General features: G+C 34.7%; 1 protein-coding gene and 1 pseudogene across 1 annotated transcript; both read left to right on the forward strand.

Moving 5' to 3' along the window:
• The first annotated feature begins 4,298 nt into the window (after positions 1-4,298).
• LOC127557426 (interleukin-36 receptor antagonist protein-like) lies at positions 4,299-4,758 on the forward strand (annotated as a pseudogene).
• Positions 4,759-15,174: 10,416 nt separating this feature from the next.
• On the forward strand, positions 15,175-16,140 carry LOC127557427 (olfactory receptor 51F2-like). The gene has a single exon (XM_051990750.1). It carries the CDS (start codon positions 15,175-15,177, stop codon positions 16,138-16,140), a length of 966 nt encoding a protein of 321 aa, XP_051846710.1.
• Positions 16,141-17,165: the final 1,025 nt, after the last annotated feature.

Raw genomic sequence — 17,165 nt, forward strand, 5'->3', positions numbered from 1 at the left:
AGGTCATTCTCAAGTTCTCTCCTTGTTCTTTGTCTTACACGTCTCTTCTATAACTGCTCCTTCTGCTCCTTCTCCACTTCCCCTTTTTCCTTCTTCCAGACAATCAGAGAGAATTGCTTGGGTTCAGCTCCTGGAATCAGAATGAGTTTGGCGTTCTCAAAAGGAGACAATTCTTAGAGATAAAGTGGGCAGGCCACTGGAGCTCAGCCAATGAAAGGCAGGCTGGCTTAAAGTCCCCTCCTCTACAGCTGAGTTCTCACCTCACAGAAAATGTGAGCATTTGGGGAGTGGGAAGACTTAGGAGGTCAGCATCTACAAACTTGCCCCACCTCTTCCTGATCGTGCCCTTCCTCCCCCAGAGCCAAGTAGGACAAAACTGGAGGCTGAACACAAGGGATTGTTGTTATGCCATGCTCAGAGCCCAGCTTCCTTGCTAAAACTTAGTTCTCACAAGGTCAGTGGAAGTCAACAGCTAAGCTTATCTTGGGATTTTATCTTCTACTACATTGTAGTGAGTACTTTAGTAGTGTGTGTTTAGTGTCCACAGTTTTTGGAAACTTAAATTAGAAAAATGCAAAAAAAAAGAAACTTAAATAAGAAAAAAAAAAAAAGGAAATTGAATCTAAGGTTAGAAAAAAGGGAAAATTAAAAAAAAAAGAAGGGGAAAATCAAAAGTTTGTAAGGAAGTCATAAATTAGAATGAAACACAAGGTAAAATGTAATCAGGAGTGTGGACTCTAACACAAAAGGGGAGGGAAGATGTAATCAGAGGTTAAGACTCAGCAGTCATGAGTGGAGGGAAGATATAATTCAAACTGTGTGCTCAGAAAACTCAAATGGAGAGAAGATGTAATTAAGAGTGGAGACTCACCTGGAAGCATTAAACTTCAGATTCTAACCTTTGTAGTACCCAGTGAATGGGAAATCAAGAGAGGGACTTGGAGTTTTTTGAATGACAAAGAATAAAAGACTTGTTTACTAATTGCATGCCTGCCTATTCTATAAGACTCTTGTTCCTGTACCTGTGTAAGGAAATGGACTTTTAACTTCATCCCTCCTGAGGACAATAGTTATTTCTCAGATTATTGAGTTCAAAATGCTTCCTGCTCTCCCCCATATCTGTCGTGGTTCGACATTCTGCCCTGTGCTTCATGCTTGTCCATATTATCAAATGTAACCAGAGATCATCTCTTCTGTTGTGAGACAGCTTTTCCCATTTCTTCTTTAAAAAAAAAAATCATTTTTGGCAGGATACAGACTCTACACAATGACTTGTCCAGATTCAAAATCTCAAGACTCACTTCAGAGAGTTTTCTCTACTAACTAAACTAGTTAAAACTAACTAAACTAAATTAAACTAAAAAGACTTTCATACCAGTCAAGGTTAACTTCAGGTCTTACATTTCAAGATTTCACATCTGAAAAAAATACTGAGCATGGGTAACCTATCAACACAGATAAATTGATTATCTGTCCACTGACAATAGAGAAAGAGAAGACAACACAAACTTCAGATATTACTTGATCACATTGTCTTACTGACAGCTTCCAGTGAACCTACTAGAGACCAAAGCAATGGAATACACCTTTGAAAACTGAAAAGAAAAAAAGGACAAGAAACAAACAAATAATAATCTGTCTAAAAAGTATACTCCCTTAGAAAAGGACAAAAGAAATGAAAAGGGAAAGAAATGAAGGAAGGAAAAAAGAATGAAGGAAGGAAAAAAGGAAAGAAGGGAGGGAGGGAGAAAGAAAGTAAGAAGATGGAAGAAAGAAGAAAGGAAGGAAGGAATAAAGGAAGGGAAGGAGGAAGAAAAGGAAGAAATGGAAGGGAATAAAACAAAAGGAATTATACATTTTACACAGCAACAGCAAAATTATGTGATGATCAGTTCTGACTGAAGTGTCTCTTTTCAATAATGAGATGATTCAGCCCAGTTCCAATGGTCTTGTGATGAAGACAGCCATCTACACCCAGAGAAAGGACTGTGGGAACTGAGTGTGGATCATAACATAGCATTTCACTTTTTTGTTGTTGTTGTTGTTGTTGTTGTTTGCTTTATTTTGTTTTGAATATAGGTCACAGTTAAATAATATTAAGTGGAAATTTTACAAAACAAAATTTATGTCAGCAGGGCAGACAGAATTTTTAAAACATAACTCATAAAACTTTCACAAATTGTACAACATACAATTTAGAAAGCATCAAAATATTTTATACATATTTCATCTAATTAGAAGTTGAAAACATATGACCTCTGAGTAAGATACTGGAGAGATTTGAGGCCATCTCCCTTTGAATTTCATATATAACAGAGGGAGAATCTGAATTTATCTTGTATATATGTGTGTGTGTGTGTGTGTGTGTGTGTGTGTGATATTTTTTATTAACTGTCCTTTTGTATCTTTGCGATCCTATTTGGGGTTTTCTTGCCAAAGATACAAGAGTAGTTTGCTATTTTTTATTCCAGCTTGTTTTACAGTTGAGATAACTGAGGCAAATGAGTTTGTTCAAGGTCACAAATATCTCAAATATCTAACTTATGTCTGAGACTGGGTTTGAACTCAGGATAGTGAGTCTTCCTAACTTAAAGCAAGGTATTTGAAGAGGTAAAATAGGTACTAGTAGTAGTAAGTATGAAATAGACTTGGGAGAGGAATAGAAAATAAATATAATATATAAAAAAACTTAATAGAGATTCAGTTTCTGATAAAAAGGAATTATGTCATAGACATCCATCACAGGGCCAAAGGAGTACTATTTATTATGGGAATTAACACATGGAAGTTAGCAAGGAAAGGAAAGCTATGTCAAACTCACAATTAATCAAATGCCATTAAAGGGAATATGCCATGAGGTTGGAGTACCCCATTGACTGGCAGGCTAAATTCATAGAGTAGCCCATTGACTGGCAGGCTAAATTCATAGAGTACCCCATTGACTGGCAGGCTAAATTCATAGAGAAGTTTAGTAGAATAATTCCAAAAGGGAGTTAGTAAAGGAAAGGGATTACACCAGACTGGCAGGCTAACCCAGAAAAGGATTTAGCACCCTAAAATAGTTTTATAACAAGAAAACACCATGAGATGAGGGGGGTGGGGGAGTGGGTGAAGAGAAAGAAACCATGAGGGCGGGAAGTCATGATGGAGTAAAAATAAAGATCTATAATACAGGGGAAATAAATCCTGTGGTTTGACATCATAACTGGCTTTTTGACTGAATACAGTAAGGTGAGGTTTCTTATAATATTCTTCTCTAAAATATAATGTTCTCTGGAAGCAGGTTTCTTGGGGGGTTTCTGGAGGCACCCAGAGTTCAAAGTTTTAGTTCAAAGTAATCACCCCAAATGCTTTATTATCTCCTTCCTTGGGCCCGATTGGCTTTCTTAGAAGCCTATCTCTCTCTTTGGTTCGAAGAGCTCTTGGTGCTAATTCTTTGTCTCTGCTAGCTTCAGTCTCCAGCCAGCACAAAGGTAGAAGATGGAATGAATCTGTCTCTGCCTCCGAGAATGGGCTTGTCTCTTAGTAGGCTTGTCTTTTAGTGGGCTCCTCCTTATATATGCTCTCTTAAAGGTGTGAATCTAGTGGAACTCTAATAAGTACTAAGTACATTAGTGAACTAGAGAACTGTTAAGTACCATGCTAAATTAGATAATTATTGTCTCTATCAATTTCAGTGACTTAGCACCTTGTAAAAATCCTAACAGTTTCTAAAGACCTCCTGGACTGGGACAATGATGAAAGTCTACTTGAATAAGTGGTCTGCTTAAAAACAAAAGGCTCATTTAAGGCTGAGGTGGTCTTCTCAGTGCCTTTCCTTCTTGCTCCAGGAAGTATAATATTCCTATCAGTGTTTCAGGCTTTCTCTGCTAAGACCCACCTAGCTACTCTTCCTCGTGGTCAATTTCTTGATCTATCATCTATATATAGTATATACATACATAAATATCATATGTACATTTATATATGTATTATGATTGCTAGTATAAGAGATTGACTGTACACACTTGTTACACAAATTTATTTTAAATTTCTTTTGCAATGGAGAAAGGATTGGGAGGAAGAGAAGGTAGAGTATCAATTTAAAAAATTAAAATTCATGGACAGAGAATTGACTCAGGCAGAAAGCACAAAAGGAAGAAAAGTGGGAAAAGTCCCTGATAGGATCTCAATCTTCTGTTTAGCCTCAGGAATCTGCCTCTTCTCCCTTTTCATGACAAGTTAAATTCCATCCACACCTATTAGAACTTGTTTTTTTCTCTAGAAGGCAGAAGTTCCTCCAAACTGGGAAGGTCAAGATGGTTCTATACAAAGCTTTATGTTTCCGAATGAAAGATGCTGTAATGAAGGTCATTTATGTGCAAAATAATTAGCTATTGGCCGGAAGACTGTAAGCAGGAAGACTTATTGATGGTGAAGAGATCAGCGTGGTCCCCATTAAGTCTCTGGATGCCAAACGGTTCCAAATTATCTTGGACATTAAGGGACGATCCCAGTGTCTGTCAATTGGGATTGCTCAGCAGCCTATTCTTCAGCTAGAGGAAAAGAACATCATGGATCTTTATCGCAGCAAGGAGGAATCCAAGAACTTCACCTTCTACATGCAGAACACTGGACCCACTTTTAAACTAGAGTCAGCCATCTACCCAGGCTGGTTCCTCTGCAGCACTCTTGAGGAGAACCAGCCCATCACTCACCAACTATCCTGAGGAATTAGAATCAGTCATTGCTGACTTCTATTTCCAGAAGTGCTCCTAAGGTTTAGCTTCCCCTAACAATCCATTGGAAAGATGATTCTGTCTAGCCTCTGGCTCTCAGTTTCTTTTTCCTTTGGATCATAGAATTTGAGAGGCAATAAAGAACCTCAGCAGCTATCACTGAACCTAAAAATCAGAAAAACCTGAATTCAAATCTCACCTGAGACATTCATGAGCTATGTGATCCTGGGCAAGTCATTTAACCTCTATTTGCCTCATTTGTAAAATGGGGATAATAATAGCACCTACCTTCTAGAGTTGTTATGAGGATAAAAGAGATAATATTTGTAAAGCATTTTGCAAATTTTAAATAATTATATAAATACAAGCTGCTATTACTGTTGTTGTATTGTTGTTATTCTTAAATATGAATGAAAAGAATCCCTAATATAAGATCTGACAAATCATCATCTAGTCTATTCTTGAAGGCCTCCTCGCAGGGGGAACCCACCATTTTCAAAGCAGCCCCTTCTACTTTTTATTATTATGAATTATTAGAAAATCCACTCATTCCCCTCCAAAACCCTCACAACTCCACCTAAATTCACCTCTTAGATCTCTGACTCAAGTGATGAAAGAGACAAATGAGGTTTCATCCACTCTCCCTTCTTCATGAGGGGTGAGCACATGGTGACCATCCATTTTCCAAATGTTTACCAGGCAATGGCAATTCTTCCAACTTATCCCCCTGAAAGATGGGTTCCCCGTGGTCTTTTGCTTCCCTAACCATTCTTTTTTTTTTTTTTAAATAGCTTTTTATTTACAAATTATATGTATGGGTAATTTTACAGCATTGACAATGGCCAAACCTTTTGTTCCAATTTTTCCCCTCCTTCCCCCTACTCCCTCCCCTAGATGGCAGGATGACCAGTAGATGTTAAATATATTAAAGTATAAATTAGATACACAATAAGTATACATGACCAAACTGTTATTTTGCTGTACAAAAAAAAAAATCGGACTTTGAAATATTGCACAATTAGCCTGTGAAGGAAATCCAAAATGCAGGCAGGCAAAAATATAAGGATTGGGAATTCAATGTAATGGTTCTTAGTCATCTCCCAGAGTTCTTTCGCTGGGCGTAGCTGATTCAGTTCATTACTGCTCCATTGGAACTGATTTGGTTCATCTCATTGCTGAAGATGGCCAGGTCCATCAGAATTGGTCATCATATAGTATTGTTGTTGAAGTATATAATGATCTCCTGGCCCTGCTCTTTCACTCAGCATCAGTTCGTGTAGGTCTCTTCAGGCCTTTCTGAAATCATCCTGTTGGTCATTTCTTACCGAACAATGATATTCCATCATATTCCTATGCCACAATTTATTCAGCCATTCTCCAATTGATGGACATCTACTCAGTTTCCAGTTTCTGGCCACTACAAAGAGGGCTGCCACAAACATTCCAAACCATTCTTAACATGCAGGAAATCAGGGGCTCCTTGAGCATTACTGTGTCATGTCAAATTTATTAGGAGGGCACTAGCTTAATCAACAGCTATATCTGTGAATGGTTATCCTGCCCCTAGACCACATAATATTCTTCCCAAATTGGTTCTTAAAGACCAAATACCCACATAATATACAGGACATAGCATTTGGGAACTTAAATGTTCCCCGTGTATTGACACCACCAATTTTCTAGGTGAGCTTGAAAAATTCATGACATCACAAATTAACAGATAGGTAGGAACTTATAGACTATGTAATCAAACTCCTTTTTATTGATGAAGAAACTGAGGTTCAGAGAAATTAAATGATGTTTCCTCGTCACATAGGGTCAAAGGCAGGATCTGGACAAAGGTCTTTCTGACTCCAAAGTACAGCATTCTGTCTAGGATGGCATAGAACTCTCTGTTTTCTCTCCCTATAAAGCAGGTTTTATCTTATGGAGCTCACCCAAAGAACACATTGGGCAGCTAGGTGACCTCATAATGCATAGAGCAATGGACTTAGAATCAGGAAGACTCATTTTCATAAGTTTAAATGCAGCTGCAGATATTTACTAGCTGTGAGACCGTAGGCAAGTCATTTATCTCTGCCTTAGTTTCCTCATTTCTAAAATGGCAAATTACTCCAGAATCGTTTCCAAGAAAATCTCAAATGGCATCACACAGAGTCTGATACATTGAAAAATGACTGAACATCAACAAAAAAGAACACAGTATTTCTTCATCTTTAACCCACTGATGATATAGAACTAGAGCTAGCTCAAAAGAGAAAAGAAGTTTCCAGACAGCTTCTTAGAGAAGAGCCATATTAAACCAAAGTAGACCATAGTGAAACTTGGGTTTCTAACCAAATCTTGAATGTTTCTTCCCCCAGAATCTCCTAGTTTACTTTGAACTATTTATATTATTTATTCACAGTCACTGTGACTTTGATTACTCACATGATAATTTCTAAAAATATTTCTCCATGTGAATTACTCCTCTTTCTCTGGGTCCTAATTTCCTTATCCATTAAATATGAGGATGAAATAGATTTCTTTTGAAATACATCCCAGCTCTCTCATTTTGTTTCTATGGTTCCTACACTAATTTAATTGCACAGTTAAATAAAATGTTTACTCTTTTAAAGTTAAAAAAAATAAAATTCCTTTAAAAGTAAATAAGATACCTCATGAATGTAAGGTCATTACAAGTATGGATTGTTTAATTTTTTTGTGTTTGTAACTTCAGAGGGTAACAGAGTCCCTGGCAGAAAACATTCATTCTATAAATGCTTATTGATTGAATTGATATAAGTAAATCATTTTTCCCTCTTTTCTCATAATACATCTCAATAAATGCTGGCTGTGAGAAATCATGAATACCATTTGATATTTAACAACCAGAATGTGGTAGACAAAGTCAACAATGTGGAAAACTAGTCCTGTCCCTTACCACATATATCAATTTGGCAAAATAATTTTATCTCCCAAGATTTTCCAATTTCCTAACATGAACTTTTTGAACGAGATGATTTATTAGGTTTTTTTGTTTTCTAAATTCATGAAACTTCTAGGAGGGACATTTGTTTTTATAAAGTTCTGGGAGGGGGTAAGAATTAGATACTCTGAGAATTGGAGATGTCTGAAATATTTAGTGATATATAGAATGATCTGCTTCAGAAAGTAGTGGCTCCTACCTCTTTCTTCCTTGGCGTAGGAGAGATTACTTTTCTGGCAAAGATAGGATCATATGGTCTCTGAATTTCTTTTCAGATGAGAGATCCTATGATTCCTTAAAGTGGTTTGGCAAGCAACCCATTTCTATATGGAATATCATCATGTATATAATATTATAATACAACAAATATTGATGAAGTACTTATTCTTTCCCAAATATAGTGAAGATGCTATAAGTAAATATACACTTTAGATAAGTAACTTATCTTATCCTCATAGAAGTTATTTAGAGGGGCAACTAGTTGCTGTAGTGGACAGAGCACCAGCTCTGAATTCAGGAGGACCTGAGTTTAAATCTGGCTTCAGACACTTAACATTTCCTGGCTGTGTGACCCTGGGCATGTCACTTAACCCCAATTACCTCAGCAAAAAAAAATTGTAAGGAGATTTTATAGTGACACAAATATCTATTATAGATTACATGTTCAAATCATTATACGGCAAACAAATTTATTATGAAGGAGATTACTACTAATCAGTAAGTTAGAAGATCTTAGAAGATGTAGCATTTGAAATAGATCTCAGGATAAAAATTGTGATTTTCTTCAGTATCATGAATTTCTTGGACCAAGAAGTCATAGATGAATGATAAAAAAAGAATAAAGAAACAAGATTTCTGCAGTAATCTTGGACATCTTTTAGATTAGACTCAAAATAAGTGGAATATATTTGGAGATTGTCCACTAATCTGTATACTCCCTATTGCTCTGATTCTCCAGAGAAATGTACAGCCACTTTTGAATTGGCAGAATTGGTAAAATTGGCAAAAAGTATGCCAAGAATGTGAGCAAAGCAAGTTCCACTGAAATTGCAATATTAAGTAGAGCATCAGGCTGAAATGAAAATGTAAAAAGTAGATACTGAGAAGAGAACTTGTCTTGAATTATATCCCATATGTCATTCTCATATTACTGTTTTACTAATTCATAGTAAACTTCAGAATATGGAGGCAAGCAGGAGTGAAGGTAAAAACTGGGTACCCTGATTTCCAGATTAATATTCTTTCTACTGAGACTTGTTTTTGATTGATTTCCACTTCATGAGTTTTCCTATTATACATGAAAGGAATCTCTATGATATGGCTTTTTCTTCTCACAGAATCTCTAAGTTGGAAGAGACCCTACTGAAGTAAGAACATTAGATTTTTCATCTGAAGATCTAGATTCAAATTCTATTCTTGTCACTATATGTAATCTAAAGAAAGTCATTTACCTCTTTGCAACTGAACTCTATCATCTAAGAGTGAAAGTGTTATGCTAGATTCCCTTTAGAATCTTTTCAAGGTTAAAAATTTATAACCCTGAATAAATAAATTAATTAAAATTTTCCCCAGCATATAACTGTCATTTATCCTTTTTTGGAAGATTTCCAGTGTGGGAGAACCCACTACCTCTCTGCATGAGACACTGTACTTTGCTACAATTTTTATACTAACAATTTGATTTTCTTCTTTCCTTTTTCTAATAAAGGTTTATTTATTTTGTTGCTTTTTAAAAATAAAACCAATTCTTATTTTTGTTTATTAATTCAATAGTTTACTTTCAATTTCAGTCAGAGAAAAACATTCTTGTTCAGAATCTGTTTGTTATTACTTTACACAACTTAATGACCTTGTTCATATAGAAAAAAAAAAGTCTTATTTAGCTTGACTATGTTGTTTGGGCTTTTGGAAACTCTTGTATTCCCTTATAATATTCCTTGGTCAATTAGGAACCAATTGCTTTAATCATTCTCACTGGTAGAACTTTAGAGTATATTGGTGAGAATATGCTGGCTCAAGGGATATGGTGTCAAGGGATAGCCACACATACTAAAGAAGATTATTCTCCATAAAGCATCATTCAAGAAACAAATTCAGATTTTCCTCCTCCTACCCAATAATCTTAACACTATACCTTATCTCCCCAGAGGTTGCTTAAGAGATGACTTTAGTAAGCACATTCAATTCTTCTCTGTGGAGTTTTGTGAATACAAGCCAGGTAAGTCTTAGCTCCATAAGAAAGGCAGAAAGAGAGATAGCCCTAAATCCATAGGCAGGCTACATAGAGGGATCAGAGATGTCTTCCTCATATTATATGGCTGGCTGATATAAAAATAGAGAACTTTTTGAAAACAATTTGATGCATGGACTATGGAGCAGTATACTTTCCATCTTCTCTGAGCAACACAGATGAGTCACCACAGTAAGCAATATCCACTTTCTATTGTTCACATAGAATCTGCAACACAGTATGGGTTTAGTAAATACTCTTTCTTTACCCCAATTTCATGATTTTGGCCCTTTGAGATGGGCCAGAAGAATCATTGAGAATATCTTTGAGGTAGGGACTTTAATTATGATTGTGTTTACTTTATAAATAGGGAGATAGAAGCTTTGAGGCTTAAAGTTTTCTCTGCCCCATATTCTATAATACTTAAGTGGTGATTGAAGAATTTAAATAAATCCTGGTTCTCTATATCTAAAACTAATACCTTCCTCTATCACATATTATATCTGTTGTGTTTTCTTCCTTTTTTATGGAGAGAGGAGGCCTTTTTTATATCCCCTATCAGTGCTTAGCACAGTGCTTGGGACATAGTAAGCATTTAGTAAATACTTGTGAATTGATGAATTGATTGTCTATATGGAATCCCCCAAAATTCATTCCCATTATCTGATCTGAGGGAGAGGTTGCTGTCTTAAGTAAGAGTAATATTAGAATTATGGATTGCTGAATCTTCAGAATTTCTGGGGTCAGTAGTGGAGAAACCAGACTATTGTGGAATCAAACAGTAAATTCATTCAGGCTATCCAAAGGAAGGGCAGCAGATCTCTTTAATGGGCTCAATTTAATCTGAGATTCTGTCTTGCTCTGGGTATTCAAGAAGTCAAGAATTCCATGCACTTCAATTTAATTTAATTTTTTAGTTCCACAAATCACTTTGGAGAAAGTACTGCCCCTTCCTCGCTGAGCTTGAATTTTTCAGAAATATTTAAATTTCATTTGATACGATAGTAGTAAACTACTTTTAGTTCTGCCAACATGTGTTTCTAAAATATACTGTTCTATCCTTCCTTCTTTCTTTTCTTACTCTCCCTCCCTCCCTTCCTTGTGCTCTATGTTCCTTCCTTCCCCACATTTACAATTACTATGATTCCTTGGACAAAAATTCTCTTTCCTGGCCATCACTTTTATGCAATTTTGCATCCCTTGATCCTTAGCACATTGTCTAGGACATAGCAAGTGCTTAGTAAGTCTTTCCTTCCTCTGTTTCTTCTTCATTTCTTTATTCCTCCTTTTCTCCCTTTTTCCTTCTCACACTTCTTTCTTTCATCTCCCTTTCTTCTTTCTTTCATTCATTTAGAAATTAATCTTCCTTATTAAGTTTGAACTTTTCATCAAGATGAAGGGTTTGAATTTCATTTGATGAAGTAAGAGTAAGCTCCTTTTAAATCTAATATGTGCTTCTAAAATGTACCGTTTTGTCCTTCCTTCTGTCTTTCTTTTTCTTCTTTGTTCTTCTTTCCATCCATCCTTCCTTTCTTTTCCCCTCCTTTCTCCTTTTACAGGGAAGATACTAAGCAAAATATTTAACTTTTAAAATAATACTTAAGTATTATTCCTATACTAGACTGGCATATACAAGTGTAGGTCTTATTTTCTTAATATTAACTCATCTCCTAAATTTTATTCTTTTGAAATTCTTGGGTACCTTTTTTTTTTTTTTACTTTATATATTTTTATTTTCTTTACATTCTTATTATTGGGCTACTGTTGTATCTCATGATTATCAAAACATTTTCTTCTTTCAGTGCTCCCATATGCTTTCTGAATTTTAATTTTTCTGCTTCTGAGCTATTATGAAGTTTGATGCAAGATAAAGCTATTTTTATTTTATTTACAATAAGTACAATTTACAATACAAAATATTTACAATTTTATTTACAAGAAAAATACAATTATTTACAATTAATTACAATAAGTTACAATAACAATTAATTACAATAACAATGTACAATAATACAATAAAAAATAATTTCATTTACAATTGTATTTACAATACAAGAAGTAAATCTGTTCTGACCAAGAACCTGTTTTGATTTCTAGTACTTAAGTTTAAGAAGCATAATGTGGGTTTCTTTTCTTTTCTCCTGACATTCATTTTTATGACTGAAAGATTTTTGTTTTCCATTTTCTTCTTTTTGGTTTTGTCCTCAATGTACTTGAAATTTTGGAATGTGACACTGAATAAATGTTGTAATAATAAAACAAGAATAGAATCAAAATATTGAAAGAAAATATAGGGATGATTTTCATTAAAATTGCCATCCAGATAAAAATATGATAATACTTATTGTTATTTTGTTTTATCCTGAAATATTATAACTATAAGTTTTAGTGAGTGGGAATATTGAAGTTAGTGTTGGACACATTATTGCTAGATTCTCTCAAGTCTTTAGGTGAAAATAACTCAGGGATTTTGTCTTTTCTTCTACCCTATTTATCTTTTCTAGATCCTCACAGTAGTTTTTTCCTCTTTCATATGAAAAAGGTTCAGATATCTAAAGACAAATTTTATAACTTCTCAATTTTCTCTTACCAGTTTGCAGGACCCCAGATTATATAATCATTTATTATATATCATGGTTTCTTAACATCATACCATTCTGGTTACCTTATTACTCCACTGAAAACTGTCTGGTTTGAGAATTTTTTTTTTTTTAAGTTTGAGGATATTTAGAACAGGCCTTCTTGAACTTTTTCTACTTATTATCTCTTTTATCCCAAGAAACTTTTACTTGATCTTAGATATGTAATTATATAAAATAAGTATAAAAATCAAACATTAACTTGTAACAAGTCATAAAGAAATTTTTTAAAAAATAATTTTTTTTAAAGCTTTTTATTTACAAAACATATGCATGGGTAATTTTTCAACACTGACCCTTGCAAAACTTTCTGTTCCAAATTTTTTCCTCTTTCCCTCCACCCTCACTGCATCATCTTGTTGCTGCTGTGTGTAATGATTTGTGGGATGTAGCCAAAGCGGTAATAAGGTGAAACTTTATATCTCTAGATGCTTACTTGCATAATATAGAGAAAGAGAAGATCAATGAATTGGGCTTGCAACTAAAAAAGCTGGAAAAAGAACAAATTAAAATCCCCCAATCCAATACCAAACTTGAAGTTGTAAAAATAAAAAGAGAGATTAACAAAATTGAAAGTAAAAAAAAAAAAAAAACTATTGAATTAATAAGTAAAACTGAGTTGGTTTTATGAAAAAAAAAGATAAATCTTTAATTAATTTGATTAGAAAAAGGAAAGAGGAAAATCAAATTGTTAGTCTCAAAAATGAAAAGGGAGAAGTTTCCACCAATAAAGAGGAAATTAGAGCAATAATTAATACTTAATTTGCCCAATTTTATGCCAATAAATTTGATAACCTAAATGAAATGGAGGAATACCTACAAAAATATAGATTTCCCAGATTTACAAAAGAGGAAATAAATGACATAGATAATCCCATTTTAAAAAAAGAAATAGAACAAGCTATTAAACAATTCCCTAAGAAAAAATCCCCAGGACCAGATGGATTTACATGTGAATTCTACCAAACATTTACAGAACAATTAACCCCAATATTATATAAACTATTTGAAAAAAAATAGGGAACAAAGGCCTCCTATTTTATGACATAGACATGGTATTGATACCTAAATCAGGTAAGTTTAGAGAAAGAAAATTAAAGACCAATTTCCTTAATGAACATTGATACAAAAATCTTAAATAAAATAATTCTTTAGTATACATACTAAACCATTTCTTAAATACAAAAGATGTATCTGATTATTTATTTATCCATAAAGAATTAAATCTTGATGGAATATTTGAACATGCAGGACACAGAGCATCTTCAATGTTTTTCAGAGCTGACTGATATTTTGATAATTTGAGATCTCCACATTCAATTATTTGACCCCACTCACAGTTTAAGAAGCTTTGATATAGTAAACAGCAAAATATGAATCAGAAAGACTTGGGTGACAGGTTCTAGTTCTTCCTTGGACACAAATTGATTGAGGGATTATCACTTGAACTATCAATTTTAGACAACTCATGAATATAATTGTTAACTAATAAGTTACTAATCTATAGTCATGGAATGAGTTTCCACATTTGGAGTTACCTATAATTTAATAAGTTTTGATAAAATTGACAGAAATATTCATACGTGTTTTGTACTCTATAACACTAACAATAAAAACACATATTTAGGAGCCATACTACTAAGGAACAAAATATAAAAGCAGGTATTTGGTAGTATTTGATAGGACTCCGACTTCTGATACTTCCTTCTGGAGCCAAGCAGAATATATCTTTCTTTATCCTTGTTGAAATGACAATCCTTAAAATATTTGAAGAGAGCTAACTTAGCTCACTTCCTCTGATATTTCACGTCCCATTTTAAAATTCCCTTAGTTCTTAGAAATATGGTAGATGACCTAATATTCATGATGTTCAACCCTCATTTTCTTTTTCTGGATATTTCTTCATGATCATCACCAATATCACAATCACAGCTGTATCTAAAATGGGTGGTTAATATTCATCGACTCAGCTTCTACTCCCTTTCAATGTCAATTGCAGTATAAAATGAAACCAATTTACAAGATCATCTTGGCAGGACCAGGAGATCATTATATATTTCAACAATACTATATGATGATCAGTTCTGATGGACATGGCCCTCTTCAACAATGAGATGAACCAAATCAGTTCCAATAGAGCAGTAATGAGTTGAACCAGCTACACCCAGCGAAAGAACTCTGGGAGATGAGTGTGAACCACTACAGAGAATTCCCAATCCCTCTGTTTTTGTCCGCCTGCATTTTTTATTTACTTCACAGGTTAATTGTACAGTATTTCAAAGTCCGATTCTTCTTGTGCAGCAAAATAACTGTATGGACATGTATATATATATTTTATTTAACATATACTTTAACATATTTAACATGTATTGGTCCACCTGTCATCTGGGAGAGTGGGTGGGGGGAAGGAGGGAAAAAATTGGAACAAAAGGTTTTGCAATTGTCAATGCTGAAAAAATTACCCATGCATATATCTTGTAAATAAAAAGCTATGATAAAAAAAACAAACAAACAAAAAATCAAAACAAAAACAAGATCATCTTGGATTTGCCATTGATATCCCTAGATTCCTATCATTCATTTTCTTTGCTATTACAGGTTGGGAGATTTTCTTTTTGAATGATATCTTCTCAATTCATCATGTCACTTTTGTCAAATAAAACAATCACATCTCTGACATTTCTGCTAACCGGAATTCCTGGCCTGGAAACTGTCCACACCTGGATCTCTATTCCCTTTTGCTTCCTCTATGCCATTGCCATCTCTGGCAATAGCATGATCCTATTTATCATCATCACCAGTCGAAGCCTTCATGAGCCCATGTTCTATTTGCTTTCCATGCTCTCAGCCACTGACATGTGCCTGTCCCTCTCCACTCTGCCCACTACTCTTGGTGTCCTCTGTCTTAATATTCAAGAGATTGGTTGGAATGCTTGCCTTAGCCAAATGTTCTTCATTCATTCCCTCACTGTCATGGAGTCCTCGGTGCTCTTGGCCATGGCTTTTGATCGCTACATTGCTATTTGTAACCCATTGAGGTATGCAAACATCCTCACTCCAACCAGAATCATACAGATTGGACTGATGATAGTGGGAAGAGGTATTCTGTTCATGATTCCCCTCCTTCTTCTTCTAAAGCGCTTGTCTTTCTGTAGAGATAACATTCTTTCTCACTCCTACTGCTACCATCCTGATATGATCAAATGTTCCTGCTCCAGTATCAGGGTCAACAGCATATATGGACTTTTGGGGGTCCTCTCTACATTTGGTTTGGATGCTCCTTTGATTGGTGTCTCCTATGTGCTGATTATTCATTCTGTGCTCAGCATTGCCTCCCCAGAGGAGAGGTACAAGGCTTTTAGCACCTGCATTTCCCACATTATTGTTGTGGCTATCTTCTACATCCCTCTCATTGGACTATCTGTTGTTCATAGGTGGGGAAAGAAGGCACCCCCATTTGTTCACACCATGATGTCTGATGCTTTCCTTCTTCTGCCCCCTGTACTAAACCCAATCATCTATGGTGTGAAAACCAAGCAGATCCGTAAGGCAATCATCAAGGTTTTTCTGAAAAAAGGTTACTGAAATTGAGACTTAACATGTATGAGTGTGCTCATGTCAGAAAAAGAACAATTGTCAAGTATCTTGGGTGGAGGTCAGCTCAAAAAACCTCTCCTTCCAAAAGCTTTTACTCAATTTAGATTCCACCCTGATAAATATTAATAATGGAATCTTGGGCTCTCTAAGATTGCTTCTGTTCTCAAGAGGTTTATTTGGAAAAATGAACATGGTTAGCCAGAAAAAGGGGGAAAATTAAGCATGGAAGTGACCAGCAGCCTAAGATTTAAAAAATTTGGTCAATCTAGTTCCCAAAAAAAGGGAAGTCCTTTTTCTAGTAAATTTAGTGAGGTGTGATTCATTCAAAAAACTAGAATTTAATAAGCATTAATTCAGAGCTCATGATGTGCAACAATAATAATCAAATATCTGACATCCACAAAAGAGTAGTTATGTCCTTAAAAAATCAATGCTTGTATGCTTGAACAAGTTACTTGTGTACCTGGAAAGATTGTGCTAAAAATGAAATAGAATGCTGTGCAATATTTAAAAATCACTTCCAAAGTGAAGTGGGAGCAACAGAAGAACAATATAAAGAATAACAGCAGTATTATACAGATAATCAACTATGAATGATAATGATGATCAATATAGTGATCCACCACATTTCCAAAAGATTTTTGATGAAAAATGAGTCTCAACTCCAGAGAAAATACTGATGGAGTCAGAATGCAGATTGAAGTGTACTTTTTCCTCTATTTCTCTTGTTTTTTTCATTTCTTTGGAACAAAATTAATGTGCAAAAAATGCTTTGTGTGACATTATATATGTAAATATAATGGGTATCATGTCTTCCATTCTCAATGGGTGGGAAACGGGTAGAAGAAGAGAAATAATTTGAAATTGAAAATAAAAATAAAAGAAAAACACTAAAAAAAAGACTATTAATACATTGAGGTTTTTGAAGGGCCATATATTGCAGACCTAGAGAAAATTAGGATAAAATATTTAAGAAGAGACACTTACCAAGATTTTAAATAAACTCCCCAATG

This window comes from Antechinus flavipes, chromosome 3, assembly GCF_016432865.1.
Source record: "Antechinus flavipes isolate AdamAnt ecotype Samford, QLD, Australia chromosome 3, AdamAnt_v2, whole genome shotgun sequence".
NCBI lineage: Eukaryota > Metazoa > Chordata > Mammalia > Dasyuromorphia > Dasyuridae > Antechinus > Antechinus flavipes.

Bases quoted from the DNA above. Each gene is read 5' to 3' on its own strand.
- LOC127557427 (XM_051990750.1), top strand. From the start codon at position 15,175: ATGATATCTTCTCAATTCATCATGTCACTTTTGTCAAATAAAACAATC.